The following is a 25793-nucleotide window of genomic DNA, read 5'->3' on the forward strand; positions in this document are numbered from 1 at the left end:
CTACCGCCCGCACCCCAGGGGAGAGCGCTTGCAACAACGCGCGGCGCCTTCCCTCCGCCGGGCGGCGGCTTGGCCCCGCCGGCTCGCCGTACCGGGGCTGGCGGGATCCGGGGGCCGCAGCCCGCCCGCGGGACTTCCGTGCTCGTGGGGCTGGGCTGGGCTGAGCTGAGCTGGGCTGAGCTGAGCTGGGCTGGGCTGAGCTGAGCTGGGCTGAGCTGAGCTGGGCTGGGCTGGGCTGAGCTGAGCTGAGCTGGGCCGGCGCGATGGCACAGCACGGGCCGAGCGTCACGCTGTCCCTCACGCTGCCCATCACCTGCCACATCTGCCTGGGCAAGGTAACGGCGGCGCCGCCGCCGGGCCCCCGCGGCCCCGGCCTGGGTGCGCGGAGCGGAAGGCGGGGAGCGGGGCGGTCCGGCCGGCGGTGGAGCTCAGGGACCCCGCCGTGGCCCGACGCCCTGACCCCCACCGGAGTTGCCTCTTTTAAGGGGAAGAAGGCTGGGGTGTGGGGTCCCTTCTCACCTGAGGGCCGTTCCCGGCTGCGGCCGAGGTTTCTTGGCAGCTTTGGGATGTCGGGAACCGCGCGCGCCCCGGCGGGAACGTCCCGGGGGCTGTTACTGGGGGCTCGGGGCCCGAGGCCGCCCAAACGCGGGTATGCAGCTCCCGAGGGGAAGGGTTTGAGGTTTGGGGTTTTTTTTCCCGGTCCCAGTAGCATGCTGGGTGAGCTCGGTGAGCCTGTATTTGTATTTGAGCGTGGTGCGGTGTCGCGGAGAACAAGTGAAACAAAGAGGGGATGCGTAACCAGGTGGATTTAAAATGTATTGAGCAAAACTGCAGCAGTCTGGAGAAAAAGTTTCCAGTTTCCTCTTTCAGACCCTTTCTCAGTTCCTTTCTCCCTCGGGAAGCAGAGGGCTCTTGACTAGTCTGTTCCTCTCTAGAAGCCCCAGACCTAATTTCGTAGTGGTCACTAATTGCTTCTCAAATTCTTTGCTCATTCATTACTACTCTTTTTTTTTTTCTTGTTTTCTTGCTCTCAAAAACAAAACTAACCTCTTAAAGCACAACAGTAATTACAAGGGAAGAAATAACCTTTATGTTTATACTCAGGGCATTTACTGGCTGGTTTGTTTCTACCTCACCTGGTCTTTACTCCCAGACCTTCTCTGCTGGAGTGATGACAAAAGAACAGGCGCGCTTGATGTTTAAAGTAGGTGTAGCACTGACAATGAAAGTAGTCGGCCTTTTCTCAAGTCTTAACTCTGACAGAGAGTGTTACTTTTAGCAATCATGTTTACTCTTTTCTTGGCTTTTCTGTGGAAGCCAAGCAAGACTTCCTGGCTGTTGTCCCGCTACCTCTCCTTTTCTGTTTATCTGTTTAATGAAAATGGAGGAGAACACAAACATAGTGTGTCTGTAACGGAGAGAGGAGAGCAAAATCAAACCAACAAGGTATTTTCAATTTGAATCCAATCCTAGTTACTTTCTAACTGTAGCAGATTGGTTAGGTATTCATTCATATCTTCCTATAAAACCACTGGGTTATTTCAAGCCATTGTTTCATATTTCCACTTCTTTTCTAGAGTTGGTCAGGAATTGATGTTCCTGAGTTTGTACTGGAAGAGATTTCCACACTCTTTCTTGCTATATTGCACTGAGATAATACATTAACGTTATATCAGTGAATCTATGGGTGCTACCTGTAATAAAGGTATTTGAATGCTTTTGGTTTTAGATGTGTGAAACTGTTTAAATTTTGCCAAAGTTGGCAGCTCTGACCGTCCTTTCTTTTCAATGCACATCTTTGCCTCTAGCTTGGAACTTCATTGAAAAATTTCATCAGAAAAAACCTCCTCTTGGGAGTGAGGTTAGCGTAAGAAAGTTATTTAGTTTAAATTAAGGAAAATGTCTTGTAAGTTTTGTCCTGTCTTGTAGGGTGGAGCAGAGAGTATTGTGGAGAGTTGACATAATCTGATGCTTCTGTGGTTTGTAGCATAGGCTTCAATCGAGTAGAAGGCCCACTCTGCAATCAGAATGTACTTCTTGCTATCCCTGAAAAATTTGCAAAGGTCTGTCTGCAAAATAGAAACTACTGTGCGTAATGGTAAGGGGATAAAAAAAGAGATACTGCAGAGAAACTCATTCGATAACATTGTTTTTAACAAAGCAGAAATCTTGGGCAGGAAGGACACGTTAAACCCCTTTTGTTAACTTGAGCAGTGTCCAAAAAGTATATTGGCAAGATGTGTAAGTAACCATTTATAGTAAGAGCTAATTGCTTGGATCAACTTCATGTTTGTCACTTGAACATTCTTTAGCAAGGCCTGGGCTGTCTTCTAATATATCCGTATTATAATCAGTAACCATATCAGAAGCCATCTGCATTGGACTGTTAGGTTTACTTGTCCCAGAATGTCTGAAGGGTCTCTCAGACCTGTTGGTTTTGGTGTTGACAGTTTGCTTGGGCTCGAGCACACAGTTCTGTGTAGGATGTCTGGGAATTCATTCACTGGTATCAGTGTGCCTTCTTTTCCATGTACCTGCTCCTCTGTTAATCCTACTTGAAGGTTCAGAAGTGCCTTCAAAGTGACATAGATGTGTACAGGATTTGATTTTGATCTGCACAGGCATTGCATTTTGTGGGAGGGGAAAAAATGAGGAAATTGCTCAAAATCACCTAGCTGATCAAGTCATCTCAAATGAGCTGTAGTCTTTGTGACATTATAGTCAATTAAGGAACTGAAACTGGGCTGTAATTCAAGTAAAATGCTTTTTGGGTATGTCATGGTCCCCCACCCCGTGGGCTTGTCACAGTCAGTGGCTGGGGAACTGCATGAAGGGCAGCAGCACCCCCAGCCACTGTGTGACATCAATAGGGCTTCTGTTTGGATTGCTTTGTGTGGATCCTGAGCCAACAAAAGTACAAAACCCAGCCCCAGAATGAAACTTGTAAAGGTGTATAAATCAGAAGCACTGTACCCTGGAGAGTAATAAATGTGACTTACTATTTTGCTAGAGATATAATCATTCACTTGCAAGAAGTCTGCTTCTGTGTCAGGTTTGGGGTAACTGAGGGTGTCTTGCTCCCCAGGGGAAAGACCTGCACTCCTGAAATGTCTTTTCCTGTTTGGATTATTTTATGTTATTCTGCTCTGTATCTTATCATCACCATGCATATAACTATTCTCAGGCTGCTTTTGAGTAAGAAAAAAGTATGGCTAGAGAAAAAGTTCTGGTTTGGGGTGGGGTTTTTTTTGGTTTGTTTTTTTGGGGGAGGGGTATGTGGGGGGGTTGTGCTAGCTGCTGGTGAGAAAGCTCTTTTTCTGTTAAAGAAAAGCAGTAAATAACAAGATTTTTTAAAAATAATGGAAATTGTAATATTTAAATATTTCCAAAGCATTGGTATGCTAATGCATGCAATAATCACAAAAAAGTGTTGATTATTATAAAAATCCTCTCCTTAGGGGTACAGTTCAGTTTCTCTCTGTTCAGACCTTCAGTAACTTGAGTGTCTGTTTATGGATAGATAATTCCTATGGCTCCCAGGGTTGTAATATAGGAGACCCTAAAAATATTGTGAATCATGTAAGAGGTAGTGAATTGGAGAAGAAGCTGACAGATCTGGGCCTTAATTCATATCCATGTGTATTTCAGTGTATATCAGTGTATTTCAGTGGTAAAAAACAGGGCACATCTAGTCTGATTGCCCAAGTGATTGTTGGCTGTCATTTCCAGTTCCTTGCTTCTCCCTGCCAGCGTTTCATTTTTAGTTTGACTGCTTTACTAATAAAACAAAAGAGGAATATTTTGAAAGAGCAGTATCTTTGGCGGTGATGAGGACTTCATTTAAAGTTGAAAAGGTTCTCTTGAACTTGGGTTTTAAGTGCAGTACAGTAGAATCTAAAATAATATATACTGATGCTTCTGCATCTTAAAATGTGTTTCTTGGGCAAAGAGGAAGTGGAGGAAAAACAAATAATTATTTTTAAGACCCCTAACACAGATACTAGTGTAACACGTAAGGGATTTTGAGAGTGCGTATTACAGTAAGCTGGAACAGAAGCTGCAGTAAGGCATAAAGTCTTTTCCTTCCGCATCATATTTGGTCCCTCTATGCACACTTACTGTTCAAACAGGGTTTATAGTTAAATGACAAGAGAGAATAATGCATTGTCATTAATATTTTCTAAAAGTTTGTTTACCCTGCTGTTTCAGAAGGGGAGCGAAAGGTTCTTGAAAGAATCTGTGTCTGATTGGAATACTTAATCCTTCAGTTAGCTGCCCCATTCCTGGGTAATGACTTATTTAGTAGCAATGCATATCTAGCAGGAGGGTTGAATTAGTGATTGCTGGTTCACGTTTCAGCTCTGTGGTTTTGGCCATGATCCTTTTTAAAGCTGATTTCCATGAAGCTGATTATGTGCAGGCTAAAGTTAATCTGTACCACTGTACATTTCAATGACACCTCTTTTGAGGCAAAGGGTTGGTTGTTGCCAGGAGAAATCCCTCCTTCCCTTAGTTTTGAAAATCAGTTCATGTGGGTCTTTTGGTGTCCTTCTGCCTTGGGAGGCGAACACATTTCAGAGGAGCAGTTGGCTGTAGTTCTTGGAGGTTGTGGGGTGAAGGAAAGGTGCTGCTCCCACATTATGTGTTAATGAGCTCTTGGAACCAAGGACCTTGATTCGGTGCCTTCAATAATAGGGAAGTTTGGTGTTTGAGCTAGTCCTGTGGAACAACAGTGTCACTTTCCTGCAAGACCAGACTTGCATTGAGAGATGGAGTTGTGTATTTTCATATTCTGTTACCTGGGAGAGTTTTAAAGTATTCATAGTGTTTTTCTGTTTGGTTTTTTTTCTCCCCCTTAATACTAAAAGGTCCGTCACCCAGTTATCTGTGTGAACAACCATGTCTTCTGTTCCATTTGTATTGAAGTATGGCTGAAGAACAATAATCAGTGCCCAGCTTGCAGGATTCCCATCACACCTGAAAACCCCTGCAAGGAAATTATAGGTAAGGACAACTTTAGGCTTTGAAGTAACTTCTGGTATTTACTGCTGGAGGAAATTGCTTTGAGTCGAAAGATGTCTGGATACCTTTTCACCTGTGTGTTTTTTACCATCATCTAAGGAGCAATTAACTTTAAATCTTTCCATTTCTAAGATCATGTGTATATTAGTGCTTAGATTATTCATGGTAACCAGTACCCCACGCCTCCATTGATTGTTTTTTAAATCTTGATTGGACGTCCTGTAACTGGAAACAATGTATTCTCACTTGAAGTACTCCACCAATGAGGTGCAATCTGCTGACCTAAGAGAACACCATTTAGCTGAGAAATAGTGTACTTCAATCCAGAATCTTGAATGAGTATGTGGTATTTTTTACTTTTTGTTTGTTTTGTTTTGTTCGTCACTTCCTCCCTTTTGCTTTATTTTTAAGAAAATTACTCTTAGCACAGAAATATGACAAAGCTACAGCACCTGAATGAGGATCTGAACTTCCAGAGCTAGGAAATACTGTAGTCTTTATTTAACATAAAATGTCAGCTCTGCTATTTCATTCTGAGAGAAAAATATATCTGAACAATCTCACTTTAAAAACTTACACTGTCTTGTACTAGTTAAATGTAGGCTTGATACCCCACCTCCTCACTTCAGCTCTATTTTAAAAGTATTGTCTTAAATAAGACAGGATTCTGTTAACAGAAATAAAAAGTTAAAAAATTTAAAAATTTTCTTCCTGCTGTGAGTCAGGATTTTGACTTCTAAATGCCACTAGTAGATACTCAAGTTGAACATGTTCTGAAAGTGAAAGGACTTTAAATCTCCCATGGTAGCCAATTGGTCCAATCTTAGCTGCATTCATAATATGAAAAGTGCTGTAAGGTGGATTACTAGTATTGAATTGACTGAAGAAGAGACAATACCAGTGCTTCTGTCATCCTGTGTTGCTTTAGGAGGAACAAGTGAAAGTGATCCTTTATTTAGTCCGGCAGTCAGGAAACACCTACGTAAAACAAGGCTTGAATTGCTCCACAAAGAATATGAGGTAAGGACAGGGGGGTGTTGTGGCTTTCCAGATGAACTGCAACTGTTAAATTGCTGCATACAAATGGTGAGTCCTGCTGTTTTTAATTTGAGTAAAGGTTTATACTGTATCTGTGTTAAACTCAGCTACATTAAAATCCCACCTTTTGACTCAGGTTACAGGACAGCATTTGCTGGTGCTTGAAGTGGCCCCACTGAAGTCATGGTAATAGTCTTTCTAGGCTACAGGTATGTCGATACAGCCACTTCTTTAGTTTTGTGGAAATTCTACCCCCAGGTGGTACAAGGGTTTTCTTTATGCATTCTGGGTGTAGGGAGCCTTTTGTTTTGTCTTCAATACAAATGCAAACATTTTTTGAAGCAATTCCCTCTTGCTCAGGGAGATTAAATTCCTTCTTAAAGAATATTGTCCACTGTAACCTTCTGGCATAGGTTAATTTTTAGTGTTATTGTTTTACTGTTTTCTGAAAGTGAGTAAATGCTTCAAAGTGGAGCTTGAATGCTTAACTCTCCTGCTGGAAAAATACTCTCTTGGGAAGATGAAAAGCTGTTAATAAGGAACATGCTTAGTTTCTTTTCTCAGCTGTTGTTCCCTTAGTGGCAGCAGTGTGAAGACATCACATATTTTTGAAGGAAACCTGTCTTGAGGAGAGAATGAGGGAAGGGAAAGGGACTCTATATATCTTTAACACTGGGGAAGTAAAAGCTATCTTTTATGACAAGCTTGCCTATAGCTCAGGTTCTTTGTCCTGTATGAGAGAAGGAGTCAGGAAAAAGGTTTCTTTCCTTTCTATTGAATCAACTCCAAATTCACACAGCTAGGCATAGAATCATAGAATCAACCAGGTTGGAAAAGACCTCTGAGGTCATTGAGTCCAAGCCTTGATCCAACACTGCTGTGGTTACTAGACCATGGCACTAAGTGCCACATCCAGTCTCATCGTAGAAACCTCCAGGACAGTGAATCCACCACCTCCCTGGGCAGCCCATTCCAATGGCTGATTACTCTCTCTGTAAAAATTTCTTCCTACCAACCTCCTTTCAGGTAGTTGTAGAGAGTGATGAGGTCTCCCCTGATCCTCCTCTTCTCCAGGCTAAACAACCCCAGCTCCCTCAGCCTCTCCTCACAGGACTTGTGCTCCAGTCCCTTCACCAGCCTTGTTGCTCTTCTCTGGACCTGCTCCAGCACCTCAATATCCTTCCTGAACTGAGGGGACCAGAACTGGACACAGTACTCGAGCTGTGACCTTATCAGCACTGAGTACAGGGGAAGAATCACTTCCCTGGTCCTGCTGGCCACACTGTTCCTGATAGAGGCCAGGATGCCATTGGCCTTCTTGGCCACCTGGGCACACTGCTCAGCCTCCTGAGGCTCATGGGCCACCTGGGCTCGTGTTCAGCTTCCTGTCAATCCAAACTCCCAGGTCCCTTTCTGCCTGGCTGCTCTCCAGCCACTCTGTCCCCAGCCTGTAGTGCTGCAGGGGGTTGTTGTGGCCAAAGTGGAGGACCCGGCACTTGGTCTTGTTAAACCTCATCCCGTTGGAATCAGACCATCTCTCCAGCTTGTCCACGTCCCTCTGCAGAGCCCTCCTGCCTTCCAGCTGATCAACACTCCCCCTAGCTTAGTGTCATCTGCAAATTTGCTAATGGTACACTTGATCTCCTCATCCAGATCATCAATAAAGATATTTAACAGAACTGAGCCCAACACTGATCCCTGGGGGACACCACTAGTGACCGGCTGCCAACTGGATGCAGCACCATTCACCACCACTCTCTGGGCCCGACCATCCAGCCAATTCTTGATCCAGCAGAGACTACCCCTGTCCAAGCTGCAGGCTGCCAGCTTTTTCAGGAGTATGCTGTGGGAGACGGTGTCAAAGGCTTTGCGGAAGACCACATCCACAGCCTTCCTCTGATCCACCAGGCAGGTCACCTGATCATAAAAGGAGATCAGGTTGGTCAGACAGGACCTGCCCTTCCTAAATCCATGCTGGCTGGGTCTGATCCCTTGTCCATCCTGTAGGTTGTGTGACTGCACTTAGGATGATCTGTTCCATAACCTTGCCAGGCAGAAGGATAACACAAATCTCTTAAAAAACCCTGAATTTAAAATGGCTGTTCCCATGATAAGGGCAGAGGCAGGCTTTATTATTTATGAAAATATGCCTTGGATTTTTGTCAATGCTGTATATGCTATATATACTACCTTTAGTAGTCTGACCATGAACAACTCAGGTATTTAAGTTGGTGAACAGTGTAGAAGACATGTTTTCAGGATAAATTTTTTATCCCTTTAACAAACCTTTTGAAGGTTTTTGCTTCTTTGTAGCTTCAGACTGCTACAGCTAAGAGCTCTGTTCCTTGCATTTTGAGAGTCTTTCCTAAGGTGTTGCTACTTTGGTGTAGCTGGAGCAGCCTTTTTCAGGCATTGTTCTGTCCATTTTGAGTTTTGAGGCTTTCAGCATCTGAACATGTAATGTTTCCAAATGATATGAGAAACACTCTTATAAAACAGCAAATGAGTCAGCAGAGGACAGCCTTAAGAACACTCCTGATACAGGAAATCCTCCCAACAGAGTGCCCTAATAATAGATTCATGTTGCTGAATGCTTTGAAGCTTTTGTCTGCCCACCAGTTTGTTCAGGGTCCTTTACGTAGTCAAGGGATTCCCTTTACTAAAATTTTCACTATACCTGAGTGTGCAGGTTGATTAAAATCCTGCCTAGAGCACAATGCATAAGCATACTTAGATATATGTGTAAGTGAAGGCATGCATCTGGGCTTGCCAGAACCCATGTTTCCAAAGTGATGTGGGAACTTGTCAGTATTATTCAATTAATCTCACAAATTATTTTAATTCCTGTGAATTTCTGACACCTTTAGGATGAAATAGAGTCCTTGCAAAAGAAGTAGAAGATCTGAGAGGTAAAAATCTCAGTTTACAGACACAGCTGAAATCTCTTCTGGATCCTGCAGCATCAGCTTTGCCTTGCCAAAATGAGGAAACTAGCCAGTCAGCAAATGAAGCAAGTACCAGTGGCCCAGAAACACCAGAGGAATGGAGCAAAAAGCTGAAAGCTGCCAATGATATGTATGAAAAACTGATGGATAATGTGGAAAAGCTAAAGGAGGTAATAAATGCAATAAACACATTTCTTCAGCTATCTTGTAGTGTAACTGTTTCGTGTTAGTTAACCGGGAGTCAGAGCTAGCATGACCTCTGGGTACTTCATAGATCCAGAAGAAAGAAAAAAAATCGAATTCCAGTGACTGTTGTTGTATCATAGTATTTCCATATAGCCCTTGCAAGTGTCAAATGTTATTGCTTGTTCTAGTGAGTCCTGTACGTGACTGCTTTTCAACTCCTCCGTCACTCTATGCCCGGATAATTGGATTATAGTAGCACTTGTCAACAGTATTGATGACCAGATTTTTCAGGCTTGCAATAATCTATATAATATATCTATTTTACAACATTCAGTGGGCAAATACAGTACAGTTGGCTGAGGCAGATTTTGCACTATTGCCCTCCCTGCTAGCCGATATTTTTGGTGCAATTTGCTGAGACAGGGTAACTTGACCCTTTGACCAAAAATAGACAAGCTTCAGCATTTTATGACCAGAAGATTCTTTACTGGAAACCTGCAGCCTTTTTATACATCTTGTTGTATAAAAAAAAAATCTGATACTGCAGAAGCGGGGATGCAGGAGATAGATGTGTGAAAATACATGTAAATAAAAATATCTTGCAAAATATACCTGTGGGCACAAGAAGGATCACCTCAAACACTGAATAAGAGTGAAATTTCAAAATTAATTTGAAAACAAGATAGAAAGAACTGGACTTGCATTTATTCAAAGTGCTGCCTTTATTTTTTTCTATTAACAATCCTGAGTTGCCACTGCAAAAATGAAGTGTGATGTGTTTAGGACTTTTTTTAACTTTTTAAACATTAATAGTGTTCCCACTTATTCTGTGCTACCGACTCGGAGGCACACATTATACTGTTCTGCCATTCTGTAGTTAAAAGGACACTTCTAGGACCCCAGGAGCTTCAGAATCACTTGTAGATGGCAAAAGGGGATTCACAGCAAAAGTTCTTGTCTGCCTTTTTTTGTGTACTTTTTTTATGAAGTTAAACTGTACTGACTTTTTTTTTTTGATGACTAAGTTTTTTAACTTTTTCCCTAGGTAAGTAAAAAAAGAATATCGCAGGAACTGAGGGAAGAGTTTGTTTGGGTGTTTTTTTCAGTGTAACTTCAGCCTTAACAAGAAAAGGGATTTAAGTTTATGGAATCTCTAAATTTGGTTAAGGGTTAGAAACAGCTAGAGGTTTAGATGCGTTTTAGAGAACAATATTAAACTGTTGTCCTAGAATCATTTAGGTTGGAAAAGACATTTAAGATCGTCAAGTCCAACACTCTTCCCATCTGTTCCCTCCTCAATAGCTGCTCAATTCCATAAGCTCTCCTTTTAGACCTTGTCTCAGTTGTAAGCATACACTGAACAGTTCAGTCTGAACAGCAAGACACACACACAGTCTGGAACCAGAAACCTTCTTATCCATGAAAGTGCCTGACCCAGGGGTTTCAGCAGTACATCTCTTGCTAGTGAGACATGGTCCCTCAGCAAATGTGCTTGCCATCGCTTTCTTTTTCAAAACCAGACTGAGTCAGGAAATAGCAACCACCTTTATCATTTAATGTCCTAGAGCAGACAAATGTAGAAATGCCCAAAGTAGGCATTATTGCTTTGAGTGGAGTCATAACAAGTATGGGAGTGGTGAAACAAACCCAACAGTAGAAATACTGGACAAAGTGCACTCATTAAAAATGCAGTTATGTGAGCTAATTAATCTAGACATCATGCTGCAAGTGGGGATCCCTTGCAGATTGCCGGCTTGGAGGGTCAAGCACTCTCTGGAGGAAGGACACCAAAGAGGTTCAGTCCTACCTTACCATGTGCCAGGTAGATGCCCTGCCTACCAATGCTACATAAGTTATGAAATTTTTTACTTGATTACGTGGCTGGGGGAACTGTCTCTGGAAATGGAGAAAGGTCTTGGCCATGTTGTCAAATGGAGCTTCTTTGGAACTGAGGTTTCCTGAATTCTTACTCATCGCTTTCAGGATAATTTTTTGTGCTTTTTTTTTGAATACCAAGTAGTTGACACTCGGACATCTAAGCCCTGGGCTCACCCTTCCCTTGTCTTCTTTATCAAAGGTCTCTAGTTATTCTTTTGCCCTTAGGAATATTTGGTGTTGGGGAAGCAGGGCGTTAGTTTACTTTTTTCCACTCCATTCTCCCTACTCCTTACCTGGAAAGATTGCTAGGGATATTTGTCTAAGCATTTAAAGTTTTCTGCCTCTCTTCTTGCACTGTTCAATGCTTCTAAAAAAGTACATTTCACTCCTGAGCCCAGTTGCGTAGCTTCTTCTTCAGATCTAACTGTAGATCATACTTTTATTATGCAGTGGAAGTGTTATCTAATTGAGGTTGTGAATTACAAGTCCTGGACTGGTGGTGCTTTTTTTTAGCATACAGAGATTAGCAGACTATGAAGTGCAAAGAGTATATTCTGATTGTTAGGATGGTGGCATTCATTATTCTGAAACATGGTGGCAGGAAAACTTCTCTTTATATGAAGCATCTTGTTAAGAAGGATGTCTGCTGAACTGAAGAAGGAATTGACCTCAATTCAAGGAGTAAGAAGGGTTGTGGATCAGGAATCTTAATCACAACATCCTGGAAGAAAGTGAAGAAAGACTGCAAATAGCTTGTCGTAATGCATTTACATCCACAGGATAACTATGCTTTCAAAACAAGCCAAAAACCCAAAGTAATGTTGCTCTAATTTGGAATGGGGGAAGCTGTTCAACATTAGTTTTGCTGATACCTGCACTTGTAATGTTAATGTACTTAACGTATTTAGTCATGTGGAAAAAAAAACATGGAATTGCCATTAGTACATCTCCTTAATGACTTTCTGTGCTAACTAACATTGCTGTGTTTATTTCCCTAGATAGGACACTTGCAATGTATTTTGGGAATATAAATAAAAAATGGTTCGCTATTCAGTTTTGCAAACCATTTCCCATGGTGATTTTTAAGTGGTGTCCCTGTCTGAAGACTCTTTCCTGCCTTCACATTTCTAGTTCTGTCCCTTTAAAAAGGAGAAACAGCTTGTCCTATAAATATTAGAAGTCATTTCTGTTTTACTGTATACTTATTTTTTTCTATTTCTTTTCCTTAGGCAAATAAGAAACTGACATGGAAAACAATAACCTTTTAAGAGAGAATTTGCGACTAAAAGCTGAAGTTGATAGTAGATCACCCCAAAAGTATGTGAATATTTTAAAAGCTACCATATTTTATTTATAGACTGTTTAACTGTTGTAGGACTGTAACCTAAAACTGTGGTGGTGTACATAGTGTTGCATATGTGTCTCCAGGTAGACTTTGGAATTTTTATCCTCATGGACTTGGGTGAAAAATGTAACTTAGAGAATAGCAGCAAGTGGGTGAGAAATGCATCTTAGAGAATAGCAGCAAGTGAAGGAATATGACTTGACTACAACTGGTATTCCTTGTGTTACCTGGCCAGTATTGAAGAACTGGATTCATTAGTTGAATTCTACAGTTAACTTGTTATTTGGAAATTTCTGAATCTGGTATATGGTCAAAGTAGAAGGTCTCTTACTAAGTACAGATTTTGTGGTTGCTTGTGTTTAGGTTTGTTTTGTTCTTCCTTTTGGTGCCTTCATGATTTGTTTTGTGGGGTTAGGCTCCCTACTCAAGGAACGTTCCTGATAGCTTTGTGTCCAGCAGCATATGTGCAATCAAGCTTCTGCAGCATGAGAACATCATTCCCAGAACTGACACCTGTGTTTAATACTCTGTCATAAACAGTTAAAACACCAACGACAGTGCCCTCAAAAAGCAGAAACTTTGCCATATTGCTTAGGGCTGTGTTGTAAGGTACCCTTCCTTGGGAGTACTTCGTGAAGCAATATATTGATATTTTTAAAGTTGTGTTCCTTTCTTTCATTAGCTTTCTACCATTTTTCTGTCATTGGTTTAGAAAGTAAAAAGTTAATACCAATATTGGCCAAAGGTTTATACAGAGCTTTTGAGGAAGGGGATTAGGAGGCACCTGCGTAATGTAAGAAGAGAGCTCTCTGGATTTTGTTCTAGTTCACAACTCACCTACTGGAAGATAAAATTCATCCTTACAGAAAAGCTTACTTGCCAGACTGCTTTTTATTTGAGACAACAGAAAAGAGGATGCATGGTCCTTGGGCTGTGAATACATAAAAGTACATTCTGCCCTGAAGTTCCCTAATAAGATAGAGCCCTGTTTAAGGTCTTGGCAATGGCTTTTATTGACATGGAATATCTTTTCCCGTAAGATTCAAGAGTGAGTTGGCAAGTATGGCAAACTGGAAAACTAAATAAATTTAACTAAATAAATCCTAGAAAAGAAGAGCTAGAAAAGACCAGATAATATAAATTGATTTTTGCTTTACTGATACTAAGTAAACTCCTCAGTGGAGAGAATTTCCCTTTCTTCTAGCTTGTGCATGCTTTACCATGGTCAGAAAAAATTAGATGTCTGAGGGGCAGGGGTGTGAAGAATTAGTTTTTGCTGCAAGCCAGTTATTTTTCCATCTTTTGCCAGTGTTGCCTAAAACTATAGGCTGTCATTTTCTTCTTTAGAAGCACAGATGTAGCCAAATATTATTAGAAATTAGACAGTTTCAAGATCTGTCTTGCAACCCATATGCCAGCTAGATTTGCCTGTCTACATCTCTGCTATTAATTTTTTTTATTATTTTTTTAGTCTCCAGAACAGGTATCACATCCTGCCTGCCTGTTGGGAGTTATCTTTGACCCATACTAACCTAGAACTGTGCATAGGATTTAGGATATGAATTGAATCAGGCTTAACTTGGGCTAGGAAGAGTTCAAACACTTCAGGAGTTTGTATGTCTGTACCCTGATTCTGCTATATTCAGTTTTGGCTTTACTCTGGGCCCAGTGTTGTGCTACAAGAATTTAAGTATATGCAACAAAAAACTTGTCCTGGAAGAAACCCTTCAGCACGTTAAATTTAGCAGTTTTACTTCACCCTGCCTGTACCCATTCATTCCTAGTCATGTCTTATAGACTGAATTCATCCAGTTCTGTTAGATAAGTGTAGCTTGAGAGAAAAAGTAAAGTTCTGTTTATTTGGTTTTGCTCTGCACTCAGGGGTCTCCAGTGTCTATGGTTTTCTGAAGCAATAAAGCTTAGAACTGGGTACTAGATTACAAGTGAAGTCTCAGTAGCACTAACTAGAGCAGAAAAACTGTCTTGTGTCTTCTACAACATCTTACATCTTACAATACCTTTTTTTGTTCTTTCCTTTAACCTGACACTTCTAGCACAAATGGCCAGTACCAGTTCTGTCAAATAGCTACTTAGAAAGCTACCTTCCTACCTCATTTTGCATTTGTGCTGCTATGTCTCCTTTCGAAGTGCGGGAATTAAACCATTTACTGGCTTTCTTCAGGTTGGTGTTTTGATGCGTGTCAAACTTCACTTTTTCAAATTCCAGACACATCTTTCAGGTGGCGGGAAGTCTCTCCCATCTTAGTGTTGTTAGCAGAATTTTTAAATTAACTTTCATCCTTGTGGTCATCAGTCTGGTCAATATCCAGACCAGACCTAACATCAAGACATTTTTTAAATGTTCTTTCAGCTCTGATAGCAAACTTTGGTAATATCTAACAGGTCTTTCAGCTGGGCTTCACACACTGAACAGGGCTTGCAATAAATGTCTTGCTTATGAAATCAGAATTGAAAGCATAAGCATCAGAGCCCAACAATGTCACTAGAATGAAAAGTTTCTGTGCAGGTACATTGATTTGCCAATACAGTTGTTCCAGTGTGCTTTATTCAGAAGTTTTCAGAAGGTAATTTTTGGAAAAGTTTCTGGATGAGTCTCTAATGCAATTTAAAACGGCTACTGAATTGGATCTTTGTCATTTACTGTCACAACCATTGTTTCATTTGTCATGTATTCCTTAGCTTCAGAGTCTCAGGTATGGATTCATGCTTAAACAACTGACTAAATTAACTAAATAAAATTTGTAACAAATTTTTTTTAAAAGGTTTTGTCGGTATTCAGTCCCTGTATCCCAAGTGTATTTCATTTTGTGCATAATGACAGTGGAGCTGAATAGCAAAACCTAAATTGTTTTAGTGGACTTTGCTTTACAGCAGAGGAAACACTAATGGCAGGTGAATGATCCCTTTGTAACACAGACTCTACCTCTTACATCACAGGAAAAGTATAATTACCCTTCTTCAATGGTCAATAAAAAACTTTCCTTTTATCATAGTCTTGAGTTGTTTTTTCTTTGTTCGTATCCATTAAAACCTGCTGAAAAATGTCATGTATGTCAATAAAATTGATATTTCAGCCATCTCAGGGATTTTTACACAATTTTTAAACTGATGATGCTGATTGATTAGCTTTTTATTTTTTTTCTTTGAAACATTTTTAAGAGTAGACCTTCACCAGAATACAATAACATCATGTAGTTGGGACACAGGTCTGAAAGGCAAATAGAGGTAAGTTTCTTGCTCTAATTCTTGCTAAAGACATTCACTTGTCTCCCATTTCTCAGGCAAATCAGACTGATTGGTGGCTGTTGTTTGCTCATTGTTTACCCTTTCTCCTGATGAATTCTCAGTAACTTCCATTTTCCCAATGGGGAACAAGAAAACTTCTAAAACTTAAGTTTTGCAGGATGATAAAGCCCTATTAATTCCAGCTCTACTTAAAATAGAAAACTGTTACGTCTATTGGCAAGGCACAGTGGATCTAAAAGCATTTTTGGCAAAAGGATGTTTGCTTTTTACCTGAAGGAAAATAACTAGCAAGTCCATCTACTCTAGGGTATAGTGTATTTTATGAATGGTTAGATTCAAATTAGTTTGAACCAGACTTCTAGGCTTCCTAGGAGCCTTTTCCCTAAATATTTAATTCCTTCTGCCAGTTAAAATCCCAGTCTGAAAAACTATCTGTAAAATGCACAAAATTGTTGCATTATCTCTTTTCTCTGATTTGTTTTATTGTTGTAGTTTGAGGAGGAGGAGAGGTTCTCCATCTCCAGTTTTACTGTTTCTCTTGTCTAGATTTTAACATCAAGTACTTGCAGAAATCTAAGGCTGTTGACTTTTTGGGTCATTTGTTACTACACTGAATTTTTATCTAAGTCAAATACTTCTGCTTATGCCAGACTTTTTAGTTTAATCTTCATTTTACTGAGCCTACAAATAGGCTTCTAGTAACCTGTGTCCATGGTGCGGAGGGTAAGAACTTTACTGTCTTCCTTGATAGAAAACTGGACTCTGTTCTTACCTCTCCACAAGTTTGCTATTCCAGAGGAGTGACCGTTTTCAAAGACCAGCAGCAGTGTGGCCTTAAAAGTAAGTAGGGAACAGAGAATATAGTAACCTTCAAAACAGCTCTTAGTTCTTAAGTCATAGCATTAAATCCTGAGGAAGTGCCCACTCCAGGCGTGAAGGTCTGAAAACTTAAGCAGATGGGTAAGGACATTCAGATCACACTCCAGTTTTGTGGGGTTTCTGGTAGGATTTTTTTTTTTTTTAGTAATTCTGAAGTAATTATTTCTGGTTTATGCTGTTTGCTGACCCTGGGTATAATCTGCCTTTCTTATATGGAAAACCAGTGCTGCTTCACTGAAAGATGTTAAAATGCATGGAGAGATTTTGCATATTTGTCTAAATTCACCCAATTCCCTAAAAAGGAGAAGCTCATTTCAAAGAACATGCCTGACTTGTCTGTTCTGTTCAAATCCTGCTGCTCTACAGTCATCCAACAAACAGTATATGTCTTGACTTTTTTTTTTTTTTTTGCTTGCTAGGAAAAGGCCCCTGTCTTACAGTAACTGTTTTTTTCTTCTTAAACATGCCTGTGCAAATATGACATACTTTTAAGGCAATTGTATAAAACCTGGGATATTCTCTGATCTGCAGACTTGAGATCACCTGTCATAGGTGATGTAGAGGGGGATTGCAGAACTTGTTCTCGTACAGCTACATCTGGTACACGATATCACAGAAGGACTGTAGAAGCTACTAAGGCTTTCAGCTGCTTTGTTCTTAGATTTCCTGCCTCTATCTTCCCACCTAACTGCAGAACCCAAGGAAAATGTGAAAATGTGTATCTACATGACAGAACTGGGTTTGGTTGTACACTCTGGCATTGCCCTTATCTCAAACTGTGACAGGCCCTGACTGTACCTTGTCATTTTCCACTTTTCACCACTCTTTGTTTCCGTTGGAGTATGGATCATGCTCTTGCATCCTGAGCTGCAGGGTGGTCCCCAGCCTGGGCCATCAGGTGATTAGAACTGGAGAGTAAATTTCCATAGCATCCTTGCAGCCCCAGTCTTCAGTAAGTGGTATTATACAAGAAAAATTTGTTGCAGCTACTTACTATCCACAAAGGGAAATGTTTGTATGAGGCTCTGTGGTTTTAAACTGAGTTGGTATCACTTAAGGGTTCAACCGGATAGATGTGTTAGTGGTCGCTGATGTGTGAAAGTAAAACCCTAAAGCTGAATTTGCAGAACTGATAGATAAGAAGAAACAACTGAAGAACTTTGTTTTTCGACTTTCCAAACAGTTTCTAAGTGGACTTCTTCAGAAGTTGTTGTGGTTTAACCCCAGGCAGCAACTAAGCCCCGCACAGCTACTCACTCATCCCCTCCAGGGTAGAGGAGTGGAGAAGTAAAAGTGAAAAAACGCATGGGTTGAGCTAAAGACAGTTGAATAGGGAAAGCAAAAGCCATGCACAAGCTAAGCAAACAAGGAATTCATTCACCACTTCTCACAGGCAGACAGGTCTCAACCATCTCCAGAAACAGGGCTCCATCACGTGTACTGTGACCTTCAGAAAACAAACACCATCACACCTTTCCTTCTTCTTCCCCCAGCTTTATATTCAGAGCAAAATGCCTTATGGTGTGGCATATCCCTGTGGTCAGTTGAGGTCAGCTGTCCCAGCTGTGTCCCCTCCCAACTTCTTGTGCACCCCCAGCCTCCTCACTGATGGGTTGAGAGACAGAAAAAGCTTTGACTCTGTTGTAAGAACTATACAGGAGTAACTAAAACATCTCTATGTTGTAAGCAGTGTTTCCATCACAATCCAAACATAGGCCCATTCTAACTACTATGAAGTGAATTAACTGTATCCCTAACAAAAGCAGGATAGAAGTACTCAATATAACTGAGGGAGCAGTTGTGTGATAATGTGCAGGAAAGTTACTCCAACGGTGTTAGTTCTTCCTGCTCCCTGTATGTTAGGTCTTCTTGCTCAGAGCTGACTGTAGCTTTCTGTCAAGTTAGAATCATGCTAGGTCAAGAAAAAGGACTCTGACTGAGGAAAATCCTGAAATTTTGGATTCAAGTGTTCCATCTAGACATCAGTATCCCCTCAGACACTAAACATATCCAGGACGCCTTCCGGGGGCTGGTGGCTGTAATACAGGGTCTATAGAATATGTGTATCCTTCCAAAGTGATAGCTGGAGGTCAGCAGTCATGTAAAAGATTTTAGGTGATCTAAAATGTCATTAAGTTTCTATGTTGAAGAATCCAAATCCCACCTGAAATGTCTTTCTGTTCACTTTATGAGTGACCACTTGTTTCTCCAGGCTTTCAGTTTTCTATAGAAAGGATGCATTTAAAACACGTGTTGATATCCAAAGTCATTGTTTCAGTGATGTGACTGCAGAACAAGACACTAATGCTCAAAAGTCTTTGTCCATGTGTGAGGGTGTGGCTTTCCTTCAGTATATGTATGCTCTTTATCACATGTATACTGAATACATTAACTTCTAGTGAAGAATGCATCAACTTGTTACTAAGTGTGAAATAGTTCAAATACTTTAGGAAATTTGTCTAGATTGTCAGGTGAAACTTAAAATTTATTTTCATGTAACTGTACTGCATTCTACTGTTATTATCAGACCATAATTTTTTCATTTATAGCACAGCTCACTGTACATCTGAAGGGAAAAAGAGGAGATCTTTTATGAGTGGTTTGGTTTGGGGAGATGAGCAGGAATCTGGCTTCTCCAGCCAAAATGTTAATGGCTTAAGCCCTCTGCTGACCTGCTAGGTCAGTCACTAAAACATCTGTATCATGCTCTGGTCTAGAGTAATTGGCTTAAATATGTACATAGTAATATGGCTGTCTTAAAAATCTGTGTCCTTGAAAATTTGGGAAATAAATGCAGGCAAGTCTCAAAGCAGGAACAGAAAGCAATTACTGTTCTTTGCCTAACTGCAGAAGTAACTTTGTAGGCAGCTTGTCATATGTTCCATTTCTGAAAACCAAAATTCCCAAACACATCCCTCTGCAACAATTAACATATTAGTGATGCTATTTGCCTTTGAACAACATACTGTATTTTTTTAACCTGAGGACACTTGTTATAAAAGTTACACTTGAGAATACGGTGCTTCTTCCTCATAAGCAAATCCCAGACTGTCACTAATGCTATTTGCATTAAATAAACATATTACACCATTCTTCCATTAAGAAGGAATTACCAGGTATGCATATAAATGTAAACATGTTTAATTTTTATGTCAGAGTGTCTGTTACGGCAGACTCGAGAAAATCTTGCTTATTTTGCAGAAGCATTTTTCCCTTTCTCTCACTTGGCTATTCAGCTAAATTGTATTTTTGCGTCATCTATCTTTTATTAAGCGGTGTAGTTTGCACCTGTAAGACTATGTGAACAGATCTGTTAGAGAAGGGCAAAATAAATACTTTTGGATCTCTTAGGAAGTGTGAAAGGTCTTACTTGCGCCCTGCTGTGCTACACTGACTCCTTCCGTATCGTAAAGCAAAATCTGGTTCCTTTAACTAAAGAGGAAATAAGCCAAAATGTGTTGTATAGGAGAATGCTTATTTCATGTAACCTCCTTCACCTGACAATATAATGGAAACATTCTTGAGCTGTGATTCTGCTTTTATCTAGTTTCATATGGGAGACAGAAAGTTGTCTGTGCCTTTTCTCCCACTCCCCTCTTGTGTGCAGCTAGAAGTGGGAAACTGCTGTAATCGATTGAGAAAACTTGTTGTCCAGCGTAAGCAAATGAAAAATGTTCTGTCTTCTTTTTATGAAGACAAAGAAAACTGAGTAGACTACTGTGGAGAGGGGGGTATCCTTGCCTCGACTGAGTTCCAATCCAGCCAGCTTCTTGTAGGGGAAAAAAATCTTACTAAATATAAATCTTCTATCTTGGCATTTTTTGTCAACAAGGCAGTGAGTGGCACATAGCAAAACTGTGTGAACCTTAGGCTGATCTGATTTAAAAAGTCATCTAGTAGCAGTGCTGTGACAGACTGTTGTGTGAGTCTTACCCACCACTGAACCATCTACACCAAAGTCTTCAGAGTTCTTCAAATATGCAGAAGCAGTTTGAATGGTGAAATATATCAGTAGATCTTGGTCACTTGTGCCCAATTTGTCTGGTTCTTGTATACCCGTTATTCCTTTCCCTAACTACCCACTTAACTGTATTGCAGTTGTCAGCATACAACAGTTTCTTGCTGCTTTGGGCTCATGAATTAGAAAAATAGAATACAGTTTGATTGTTTACTGGAAATGCATGCCTGGATCCAGGATATTTTGCCAGCATAGTTACAGGCCACAGATATACCACCTTCAGATTTCACTGGTCTAAGGGTTGCAGTGGGAGCATTTTGTGAGAGATGAGGGATGGAATGGGGAAAATGGAATCTAAATTCACTGTGACTCTGAGGGAGGGACAGGCAGACAGGCAAAGAAAACAGGTAGAAATTCCAGGCAGTGTCTGTGCTGGAAGAAGCTTGAATATAAACTTATGCTGAACACAGAGCTGCAAGATGGGAGCTGGAGAGTTAAGCCCACATACAGAATTGTCATTTCTTTGTGATATAAAACCTTATTTGTCAGAGTTGTAGGGTGGCTGCAGGTCCTTCCCTCCTTTCTGATAATACCAGAACTTTAATTGTTTTTTCTTTCTGTAAATTGAAAGCCTTGGATGGAGCAGGGAATTCCCTGGTGCTCACCTGTCAGTGACAGGTTAGAATTAGTCAGGGCATATAGCTGAAACCTTCACCTGCCCTCTGGGGAAGGTCAGTCTTGAAAGCTGATGGAGGATGGGGGGAAGGCAAGTCCGTATCTTGGCAGTTGAAAATGTGCTCAAGCTGGAAGCCCCACAAGCACATAACTTTCACAAACCACAAGTGGCATGTTTTTGTATTGTAGTCAAGGTAGAAATTAGATTGTTCTGGTTGTAAAGCTCAAAAAACAAGTAACTCTAAAGTAAGTGGATATACCATCTGCAGAACAGGTAAGGAAAAGCTGTATGTCTAACAGGAACGTAATTGAAATGGTCTATATAAGTATTTAAACCACCTCAAAGGACTACTGCATTTTCTACGTTTCATATTGGCATTTTGTATTTGACAAGGTGACATTGTGAAAGAAATGTGTTGTAAAACCTGCTGTACTGTAGGAAAATGATTGAATGTAATATTTCAAGATGTGGACCACTGTTCAAATGTTATCATAAATCTTTGCCATTGTTTTAGGGGATAATTCTTCATGCATATTTGAGTTGAATTGATAGAACCAGCCCCTGGAAGGCTAATCTGCTTGTTATTGCCTTGCCACCACTAATTTTTTAATTTTGTCTTTTACATATCACCTCCACCTGTATGTTATTTGTGATGATTTTAGTATTTTTTTTCATAACTAGAATATGACTTTTCAAATTAACACAGTATTTAATACCTTTGCTCTGTCTTGAAATGAGCTTACAAAGCATCATGAGAATGTCTTTTTCCAGCTTAATATTTTCTTTCTTTTTTACTTATTGCAGGTTTGGTAGGTTTACAGTAGCTGCACTTCAGTCCAAAGTGGAACAAAGTGAACGTGAAATGAACCGTCTGAAAAAGGCACTGGAAAGAAGTGATAAATACATAGAAGAAATGGAATGTCAGCTTTTACAGCTGAAAAGTGCAGGCAAAGGAAGCCAAACAGTGAGTGCTGTTAGTGAGAGAGCACTTTCCACAGATGCTGAAGGAAGTGAGAGCAGTGAAGATGCAACTTGTTTGAAAACCCAAGTTGAGGAGAAAAAAGCTTTGAATACCAGTCAAAGTCCTGACAGTCTTGAACAGCTGGCAAGTCGTGGAACTTGTTTAATCTCTACTAGTCAAGATAGTTTGAATAGCTCAAATACCCAGTGTGCCACACAGAAAGAACTATTTCCTGGATGTCACAGGGTTGTCCTGGATGAAAATAGTACAAATATGGATGCCTGCTTAGAAGAGCAGTGGAGTAAAATTGAGGAATGTACCCCATATAAGGATGAAGAACTTTATGATCTTCCACCACCGTGCACACCTTTTTTGTCTCTCAGTCGCCTTCAGTTGAACACTCCTGATGGAAAAGAAAATGCAAGGAAACCATCAACATTCCTGAGAAAACTGAAATTCGAAGAGTTTCGTGGGACTTCAGATGGTGGCAGCAAAGCTTCTCCTGAGCACAGCACAAGCAGTTGTAATAGTCAAAAGAAGCTAAACTGTTTTACTACAGGAAAATCAGGGTTTTGGGGCACCTGCCCAACAAATTTTGCTGAGAACTTAGATTTTGATGAATCAGAGCAAAATTCAGTAGCTGATCAGTCAGATGAGACAACAGTGAAGTCCAGTGATAAAACAAGTACTTGCTTACCTAAAAGGCTACATACTCTCTGCTCTTCAGAAATGAATCGCACAAGAACCTCCAGTGAGGCATCTATGGATGCTGCCTACCTCGATAAAATTTCTGAGTTGGACTCAATGATGTCTGAGTCGGACAACAGCAAGAGTCCATGCTATAATTTCAAGTCCTCTGACCTTGATAATTCTTCAAAGTCAACAGAGTGCCCTAAGCTTCTGAATGGATCTGAGAAGAAACTGGAAGAAATGAATGAGGAACAGACAATGAAGTGTCCAGAGACAAGCAATCTAGCAGCTGATAGAACTGGCTGGAAACCTGTTATGTTTTCCAACCTCTCCCCATCTGACCTAGATATGAATGACCACTTTCCACTGTTTACAGGCCAAAATGCAGTGGCTAGTGGTAGCAAACCTCCAAACTCTTTATTTCAAAGGGACTTTTCCCCAAGTGTACTGTTCAGTAACTCACAAAGGTTGTTTGAGGAACAAAAGCTTGGTTCCTGTTTTTTAAAGATGTCATCTGATCTGCACAGTCAGCTTAGTCCTCCTTGGGTGTCTTCCTTTACAGCTGAAAGAAAAAATAAAAATGTCAGTCAGTCAACCAAGAGGAAAATTCAAAGCAGCCTTTCCAGTGCTAGTCCATCAAAAACCACTAAAAACTGACTCTGCTTGGAAATCAAACATGATGAATCTGCAAATGTTTAATATTTACAGGTGAACTGAATTTTTGATAACTTCCATGCAATCTGATCCTCTCATTTTCAGCTATGTGAAAACCAAATATTCCCTTGCCCATTGCAAGCTATTTCCTAGGGAAGAACCATTCCAGATTATTTTCTTTGACTGGGCATTTTATGTACTTGGAAGTTTGAGGATGTTCTTTTGTTTTCAGATTACATGCTCTTCCAGTTGTGAGTACTGCTAATGGCTCCCTTCAACAGGAAGTTCTGAGTGGACTTAGTAAATCAGTCATTCCTGTGATAATTAAAGGTTACATTTCCTGTTCCTAAAGATTGCAGGTTTTTGCGTGTAAGGCAGCTACTGGCTATATATCCTATGGATTCATGAAGTTGCTATAAACAATGTCAGTTTTGCCATAAAACTTTTCTCCCAGAGGAAATGTTGCTGCTCAAACTGTTTCATAGCACTGTACTGTGCTGAAGCTCTTGTTTTAGGTGGGTGTAAGATAGCAGCCTCTTTCTTTTTAGGGTTACAGCACTTCAGTTAGAAAACATCTCGTCTTTAACACTGCAGTCATGGTTTGTTTTTTTTTTTTGAAGTTAAGCACAATTTTTAATTTAGTTCCCAAAAAGCATTGTTATTCTAAGTGTGTTTAGTATGCCTGTATAGACAATAAAAATGGGTTTGTATGCTAATAACTTGTTTACCTAATGTGCACTGAACATCTTACATTAATACTGTACCATTTCACATTAATACTGCATGCTTTTCTATGTGAATTGAATAAAACATGTTATAAGCACTGTAATCCTTGATGTTGCCTCAAATATTGAATTAGGAAAAAAAGAAAAAGGGGGAAACTTTTTTTTTCCTAATTTGGAAAATAGATATCTTAAGTTTGGTAAAGCATGAATGTGAGCTTATTCATAAAAAAAAAAATCTCCCTTCCTCCTCCTTTTTAGACATACTACCATTCTAGTGTCAGCATCGATACAGTTGATGGAAATGGCTTTCGGCCTCTCTGGAGGTGACTTTTCCATAAAGTATTGCATAGGTCAACATAATGTGATGGCCTGCCACAGGCAGGAGACCTAATTAAGCAGCAGAGCAAAATTGGTTTCTTTGCATTATTGTGGGTTTTTTTAAGGGCATATTTAATTACAAGATGCAGGTTTTTTCTTTCTATATAGGCCTCTGATGGTGTTTCTTAGAAACAGACGTCCTCACTTCATCAATACCTATGATATAAAAAATCCATACACTGCCCTTTCTCCCTTTGGAAAGAGTGATAGCCACTTGGAAACTTTCAGTAGACTGGCTCATCTTTTGTAAAGTCCTGTAAGTTGTTTGAACGAGAACTGCATTTCACATTGTAATGTGGGCATGCATTTATGTAATTGTGTTCATTCTAAACTGTGATTTTTCTTTTTTGAGCTTTACCAAAAAATCATTGTTCAAGCCATACATGCAAAGACTCTTTCCTGATGACAGGCAGGATGGCATTGTGCTTTCATGTACTGCTTTCAGTATACCACTTGAATTTTAATCTTCACAGAAAAATCTAGTTGTTCAATTTTAATATATTTTTTCAGAAATTAGGGAGCTTTCAACACCATCTAGACATGAGCTGTTACTTAATTTGGCTAGTTTTACTAATAAATCAAAAAATACTGCCACAAACACTTTCTTAAAACATCCTTGCGTTACAGAACAGTCACAAATACACAGTAAATAAGTACTATAGTTTTGGGTTTGTTTCATTTTGGCATTGGGGGGTGCATTGATGGACTTCATTTTAGACTCTGCTTTTTCATTTTTCACTTTCAGTTATGGAAATATGAATATAACTGGTGTCATGCCTGAAATCAAACTAAAATAAAGGAGAACAGTGGAGGTTTTTTATGCTACTTTGTAGTCTTTTGGTCAGGAACATCACATACAGGCTTGCTCTTCAATACATGTATTTTGACTGTACATATCATGCAACTTGAATGGATAGAAGAGCCAAGCCCAAGGTTAAATGCTGAAAATTGAGGTCGTAAATTTCTTACTCTCAAGATGGGAAAGGGAAAAGGCCATCAGGCTGAGTGCTGGCTTTTTGCTTGGAATGGTTGTGGGAGCTCATATATTGTCATGTACAGCCTCCCAACTCTGGGCTGGTAACTTTCTACATAGCTGCAAGAAAGCTATCATCATTATCTGTAATTACTTGATTTCCAAGCTCTCTCATACTCTCAGATCTCAGCCACAGCTATAGTGAGCAGATTGTGATT

General features: G+C 40.2%; 1 protein-coding gene across 1 annotated transcript; it reads left to right on the forward strand.

The window, feature by feature from the left end:
- The first annotated feature begins 208 nt into the window (after positions 1–208).
- Positions 209–24347, forward strand: OBI1 (ORC ubiquitin ligase 1). The gene is given in 8 exon segments (XM_032680030.1): positions 209–335; positions 4869–5004; positions 5951–6042; positions 8928–8937; positions 8940–9175; positions 12299–12311; positions 12314–12386; positions 21999–24347. Coding segments are annotated over 8 exon segments (2136 nt in total). The 5' UTR covers positions 209–263; the 3' UTR covers positions 23503–24347.
- The last annotated feature ends 1446 nt before the right edge of the window (positions 24348–25793 follow it).

Source organism: Chiroxiphia lanceolata, chromosome 2, assembly GCF_009829145.1.
Source record: "Chiroxiphia lanceolata isolate bChiLan1 chromosome 2, bChiLan1.pri, whole genome shotgun sequence".
Taxonomy (NCBI): Eukaryota; Metazoa; Chordata; class Aves; order Passeriformes; family Pipridae; genus Chiroxiphia; species Chiroxiphia lanceolata.